Consider the following 7509-nt stretch of genomic DNA (forward strand, 5'->3'; position numbering starts at 1 on the left):
TCTCCCACAGATCCTTTCACTGTCACTAATGAACTAAATAAAAATTCAGATCCTTTCATCATCACTAATAAAAGTCTGATAGCGAAAAAGTTGGGCGAAAACCAGAAGGCCCTGTTTGTTCCGGCTTCAGTTGGCTTGAAATCACCTGTAAATTCACTTCATTGACAAAGCTGATTTGCATAATCATCTTTGCCGCTGAAGTGCACCTGGACATGCTTCGGACAAAAGTGGGCAGGGGCCGGTCTTGTCACGGCCGCGGGAACAGGAAACCCAGGCAGGACACTTGGAGCGAGCCACCCGCCGCCACGCCCGCCAGCCGCAGCCCTCTCCTGCCCACCGCTGCTGCCCCCGCCCCCTGCCCTGCCTACGCTCCTCCCCGATCCCCTTCCGGTGCCGTGCGGGAGAGAGAGAGAGAGAGGCGGCGATGGCGAGGCACTTCCTGCTCAACACTGGGGCCAAGATCCCCTCGGTGGGGCTCGGCACCTGGCAGGCCGACCCCGGCGTCGTCGGCGCCGCCGTCTACGCCGCCGTCAAGGTCCGCGCAAACCCCTCCTAATCCCCACTCGCTTCGCCGTCCAGATGGATGGCATGTTTTTCCCCCCTTCGTACGACCCTGTTTACTGCCTGGTTCACACCAGATCTTTCTTCCTCGATGCAGGCGGGGTACCGGCACATCGATTGCGCCAGAGTCTACGGCAACGAAAAGGAGGTAGGAGTAACTACCAGCTGGCTGCCGCCTATAAAACTTGTTCCTTTCGTCAGCCCTGTTTTTCTCCTTAATGCGTGCACGATCTGCTACCCTTGCAAATGCAACTAGGAAAGCAGAGTGAGTACAACTACTGCAATTTGCAAACGTCATCCTTTAATCATCTGAGCAACATATCGTTATACTAGGAATTTCTTCTGTCCATTGAGCAAAATATTGGCATGGGATATGGTCTCATAGTGAACCTGCGTAGGAATTAAAATAAAGGGTTAATTTATTCAGGACTGTTTTTTAAGCTCGGTTGGTCAGATTGACATGGCATCCACAGGCCTGACAAGCAGCGTTTGGCCCCTCTTACATTAAGACATGTGCTGCTTGCAGTATCGTCTCGATTCATGTTACAGAACAGTTGGAGCAATGGCCGTGGTTCGAGTGGCGATTGGTACGCCAGTGCGCTGTGATGATGGTGACATGGAATTGTTTAGAGCTTGCACTAACATTACGGTTGCCAATGGCTCCAAGACCCAGTTTTGGTTGCATGGGTTTTCCTCAAGATGGTTGCTCCATTGCTCTGTTCAGGAAGGCCAATAGAAGAAGTAAAAAAAAAAAAGAAGGAAGGCCAATAGAAGAAGTATTTCTGTAAAAGATGAGGCCCAGTTTCAGAGTCGCATTTTGCAGCCAGAGCTTCAGGGGATTTGGTGCACTAAAGCTGAAAGCAAGGTTAAGTTTCACACATGGCTCATGATTCAGAACAGGTTATGGATTGGCCCCATTCTCCTACATGCATGATGTGCGACCTTCACCCAAATCCGCGGCCCATCTTTTTTTTGCACTGCTTGTTTGTGAAGGAGCTTTGGAGGAAGATTGGATTGCATCTATGCAGTGTGGCATATGTGGAAAAAGAGAAACAAGTGGATTTTTCAGGATCAATTGGCAAATGTGAAGACTGATTTCCCTCTTGAAGGACGACATTGATGTGCTCTGGATTGCCTGGAGCGAAGGTGTTTGAAAGTTGTAATTTGCAGAGATATAGAGTTGTTGCTTTTCTTTTATTTTTTCTGGAAGCTGTCTAAGCTGATGTACAGTTTTCCACCTTCTCAATGCAAAAGCAGAGCTTCTTCTTTTATCCAGATCCTGATATCCGTTATTTACTTTATCCAGATCGGTTTGGCGCTGAAGAAGCTATTTGAAGAGGGCGTAGTGAAGCGCGAGGATCTGTTTATCACCTCTAAGCTATGGTGAGCCCAAACCTCTGGTGGTATCGTAGTGGTTATGTCTCTGCAGCTCGGGTCGAGTATCTAGATGCCTATTTGAAGTTTTAAATCGTTCACGTCTAACTGATCTTGGATACCTTATGGTTGCAGGAATGATCATCATGCTCCTGAAGATGTGCCAGAGGCACTAAATGAAAGCCTGAATGATTTGCAGCTTGATTACTTGGATCTTTATCTTGTGAGCATCTCCTATTTACGATCATACCCCCTCTATTCTGGCCTCTATATCATTCATATCTCGCTTTGTGTGTACTGATATCACTGCTTTTGTGTATTATCGTTTTATTCTATTTTCTTAGAAGGTCTCCTCAGCAGGAGAAGATCACTTGTCTGATCTATGTCATACTTAAATGTTAAGCATAGTTACTGACAAAATTATGTATCCTTGCTAGTCTATTGTGTGCTATTCTATGATATATAATGTTGAAACTGGGCATATGGTTCTGTGTCATTTATTGAATAAATGTGCTCCTATTCCCTGAATTCTGTCTATTCATATAGCCATATTACACCCATGGACGTTTTTCCATCTTATTTGGTATGGATTAACATGGGTGTTATTGATTTCTGGTGTCAAATTGTTTATTGTTTCAAGATCAGTTATGTTGTTCGTTTTTTGGCTTCTTGTATACATTACAGAAAAGATTATGTATTGTTCAATGAGTTTTATCTTTTTTTTTCCGGTACCTTCAGCTTAGCATTAGATGGGTACGTGTCGAAACTGTTTAGCATGATTTGTTTACAAAACAATTTGATTACAATCTCTGACTGTCTGTGTATTTTGTAGATCCATTGGCCGTTTAGAGTCAAGAAGGGAACTAACAACAACCCTGAAAACTTCGTTACACCTGACATCCCTGCTACTTGGGGGGCAATGGAGAAGTTACATGATGCTGGCAAAGCTCGCGCGATTGGTGTGAGTAACTTTTCATCAAAGAAGTTGGGTGACTTGCTTGCTGTAGCTCGTGTACCTCCAGCTGTTGATCAGGTGGAATGCCATCCTTGCTGGCAGCAAACTAAGCTCCACAACTTTTGTCAGTCAGCTGGTGTTCATCTTAGTGTAAGTCTGATTACCTCAGCTATTTCTATATTAGTGTGATTATCTTGTGCCTTATTTATCACTCAAGAAGCTGGATTGCTTTTGCTGAATATTTAGTTGTTGTTGTTTTTTCATCTGTATATGTTTTGCAGGCTTACTCGCCACTCGGTTCACCTGGTACTACTTGGATGAATGGTAACATCCTTAAAGAACCAATAATCATCTCAATATCTGAGAAACTCGGGAAGACACCTGCACAAGTGGCTCTGCGCTGGAACATTCAGATGGGTCACAGCGTACTACCAAAGAGCACGAATCAAGAAAGGATAAAGCAAAACCTTGATGTTCATGATTGGTCAATTCCAGATGACATGCTTGCAAAGTTCTCGGAAATTAAGGAGGTATCTATCATATATGCACCGAATAAATTCATGTGATTTTATCTAATGTTCATTTTTGCTTGCTACAAAGGGCACCACTGTGTGTCCCTTATGTATAGTACTAGCAGGGAATGACGTGGCGGCTCGCCGCGCCCGTGGTGGGGGCCGTCCATGCTTTTTTGTTGTTTATTTTGTTAAACGAAAAAGGAATAGTGGATCGAGAGGGGAGCTGGTGGACAGGAAATTTTTGTGTAGCGAGCAGTTTCATGCATGTCCTTCAGTATTTTTTTTCACAAATAGGGGAGGAATAATAGATGCAGCAACTTTATACCTAAGCAGAGGGATACGAAAACACAATGTACTTAGTTCAAAGATGCTTAGAGGCTGCGGTATTTACAAAACAGACAGTAGCGTGATTATTGCGACATGGTTGGCAACATCATAAAGTACTGAGGAAGTCAGAGCATACAAATCGTTGAACCAGTGTATATTTTTTGAAATGGCGCATCTGACGATTTTTATTTTGTGATCTTCAGGCTAGGCTGCTCAGAGGCAACTTCGCCGTTAATCCACAGAGTGTTTACAAGACCCACGAGGAGCTGTGGGACGGTGAGATTTAGGAAGGCTGGTGTCGCTGATCCTGAGCAGGGAGCAGCAAGTATACATATCAGGGCTTGTCAATTCGTTTATCTCAGGATTCACTCTTCAGAGAGCAAGGTTCAGTGCTCTGAGCTTTGAGATTCTATCCTTTATCTCGATTCACGAACTATGTTGTCAGCAGCTTCACTATTTATGTTGTTTTTAGACAAAGCTTCATTATTAATGTGCCCTTGGGGATATTGTGCCATGGGCGTTGCGTTTTGGGTCTTCTGTTCTGTTTTGATCCCGAAGAGAATCATGAATCTAGTGTGTGATTTCTCGCGTGACGAAAGCTGGAGGCAACGGCTTCGGCCCTTTATGTTGTTTCATTTGTTGTCTTCTAGGGCTTGTTGAGTTGGTGCCATCAGCAGAACCTTGTGTGTACTCTATTGTGTGTGGTGTGCGTTTGATGATCTTGCTGGACTGTTGTTGTGGCTTTGGCAATTTTGCTTTATTTTTAAAGCGAGGCGAAAACCTTTTTCAGTTAAAGCTGGAGGTAACCAGATGTTTGGAGTGTCGGCAAACCAAGCTCCATCCATAGTCTTTATCTGCTAACTGACGTTCAACTCTCTGTAAGTGTGGCGAACTGAGTTTAGCTCAGATGGTTAGGTTTCTTGTGATGAAACCAACCAACTAGAGCTCAAGTTTTAGACCTGGCATTGGTGCTTGTATTTTCTTTGACTTTTTTTTGTCAATTTGAGATTGCTTTTACCACGCTTGTCGCGTGGTGTATTTTCTTTGACTTATTCAGCTTGTATTTTCTTTGACTTATTCAGCCTTTTTGGTGATGTTCGTTCAGTGAGGAAAGATGTTCTCGTTGACTACGAGGCATCCATATATGTGATCATCTTTGATTGTTCTTTTTTTCTTCTTTTTTTTGAGAACTTCTTTGATTGTATTATGTTAAAAAGAACGACAAAAGTAACGAGCGAACGTTCTCACCTTGTCGATAGATCCGAACGAGTTCGATCGGCTCAATAACCAGCCCAGCTAACGCTTTCATGTGGTTAAAGATATGTTACACTTGCTTTTATCGTATTACTACTCCTTTGCATCTACAACAAAAAAACTAGAAAATAAATTTGATGTGTGTGTGGGGTGCCTTTGGACTCGGACTTGAGTCTCTCGTAACTAAGCTCCGGCCCATTAACCTGCTCACTTAATATTTTTTTTATTGTCTTACCCCCTAATTTTATGCTTTTAAATAGCCCTTTGGTAACAGTAGGCAGTTGTATATATAGTATTAAAAGCGCTATTGTCTTTCTCCATTATGGTAGTATGTCTCGTTGTCTTGCTTCCATTTCCACCTTGTCCGAGGAATATAAATAATGGGCTGGAAAATTAAGAGGATTGAAATGAGAGCACACAATCCTTGCTTCCATTATGGTAGCATGTTTCTCTCCATTTAAAGACCAGAGCACGCAACCAATGCATGTCATCGGGCTCCTGGACTTGATAATTTAGGTACAGAAACCACGATAACTTTGCCCCCATGGATAAAAGTTGTTAAAAACCTACCACCGATAATTTCTTTGTAAATAGCATGATAATGTACACTCCCGGACTTGATAACTTAGGAATAAACACCACGATAACTTTCACCTGTGGAAAAAACTTGTTGAAAACATACTCTGGTAACATCTGTGTAAATACATGGTAATATAGGATCCCGGACCTGATAACTTAGGTACAAATACCACGATAATTTTGACCCGCGAAAAAAAGTTGTTGAAAAAACACTCTGATAACTTTTTTGTGTATAAATAGCATGATAATATCGGCTACCGGTCCTGATAACTTGGGTACAAACACCACGATAACTTTGATCCCATGAGAAAAATTGTTGAAAACATACAACCGATAATTTCTTTGTAAATAACATGATAATATACACTCTCAGACTTGATAACTAAGGTATAAACTCCACGATAACTTCGACCCGTAGAAAAAAGTTATTGAAAACATACTCCAGTAACATCTGTGTAAATAACATGGTAATATAGGCTTTTCGGATCTGATAATTTAGGTACAAACACCACGATAACTTTGACCCATGAGAAAACTTCTTGAAAACATACTCTGATAACTTTTTGTGTAAATAGCATGATAATATAGGCTCCGGTCCTGATAACTTAGGTACAGACACCACGATAATTTTGACGTTATTTTTTTCGTTGAAAACATACCACTGATAACTTCTCGTATAAATAACATGAGCTGATAACATGGAAAAATATTGTTAAAAATACCTCCCAATAACTAATGTGTAAACAACCTGATAATACACACACATAAGAGCTGATAACTCATATACAAATATCATGGTAATTTTTTGACCGAGGGAATGAAAATTGTTGAAAAAGATACCCTCGATAATCTTTGTGCAAGATGGTAATATACACAACAAAGCTGATAACTCGCTGCAAACATAATAATCACTTTTTGACCCCTAGGATAAAAGTTTGTTGAAAACATACCCCCCGAAACTTTTGTGTAAATGACACGGTAACTTATGTATGACAGACGTGATAACTCAGGTAGCCCGGATGTGGTAACTTTTGGTCCGAAAAAAAAGTCATCAGAACATATCAACATGGGATCTAGTTTCGAAGATCTCGTCGAGACGCTTTCTTTTTGTGAAGACGTTTTTTAATCGGGGTGACGGTTTGAGCTACAAAACATTTTGAGTTTGAAAAAAAGAAAGAATCTAGAATGACATCAGCTTTCGTCCTTTAGTGAATATATGCATGTAATTAGAGGGAGGAGTGCACGTGAAAGAAAAATTAGTCATTCTAATGCATGCATGTATATAATTAGAGTGAAGTAAGGATTGTTCTTGCCTATTGCTAAAATCCGAACGTTTGGTAGTTATAAAAATCCTAAAAAGAAACTCTCTTTAAGTGTGCAACACAGCATGATGGGTTTTTATAAGACTCTTTGCAACGCAACACAAAGGGCTGAGCAAAAGATGCTATACGACAGGCCATTGACTGCCGAAGCCGGCGTATGTACTATTGAAAGAGCAAACCAAAAGTTTTCTATAGCCACCAAAACAAGTGTTCCACGCTGGAACCTGGATAGGCAGCAAACGCGCACCCCGCGCATCTCTTGGGCCAGCCCACTTAGCTAGGCTGTTGCCCATATCGTACCTTGGGCTGACCGTCCTCCCTCCCCGCCAAAAAACATGATTACCGCGAGAATATTAAAAAGTTTCAAAAATAAAAAATACTTGCGCATTTTTTACAATATTTAGCATTTAAAATATTTTACGAATTTTATCCTTTCAAAAATATAGAAAATGTTCAGGATTGTTTTTTAATTATATTCCAGAAATTTAAGGAAAATGTCCACGGACTTATTAGAAATGTGCAAAAAAAAAGTTCACTGATTTAAAAGATATTCATAAATTTTATAAAATTGTGGATTTTAAATAATTTAATGAATAAAATAATTTTCTTGATTTAAAAAATG

General features: G+C 41.1%; 1 protein-coding gene across 1 annotated transcript; it reads left to right on the top strand.

The window, feature by feature from the left end:
- Window positions 1-237: 237 nt before the first annotated feature.
- LOC125528874 (aldo-keto reductase family 4 member C10-like) lies at window positions 238-4367 on the top strand. The gene is made up of 7 exons (XM_048693297.1): window positions 238-535; window positions 659-709; window positions 1868-1944; window positions 2071-2158; window positions 2768-3040; window positions 3172-3420; window positions 3936-4367. The coding sequence occupies exons 1-7, from the start codon at window positions 425-427 to the stop codon at window positions 4017-4019; spliced, it is 933 nt and encodes a 310-aa protein (XP_048549254.1). The 5' UTR covers window positions 238-424; the 3' UTR covers window positions 4020-4367.
- Window positions 4368-7509: the final 3142 nt, after the last annotated feature.

The sequence above is a fragment of the Triticum urartu genome, unplaced genomic scaffold (assembly GCF_003073215.2).
Source record: "Triticum urartu cultivar G1812 unplaced genomic scaffold, Tu2.1 TuUngrouped_contig_5175, whole genome shotgun sequence".
NCBI lineage: Eukaryota > Viridiplantae > Streptophyta > Magnoliopsida > Poales > Poaceae > Triticum > Triticum urartu.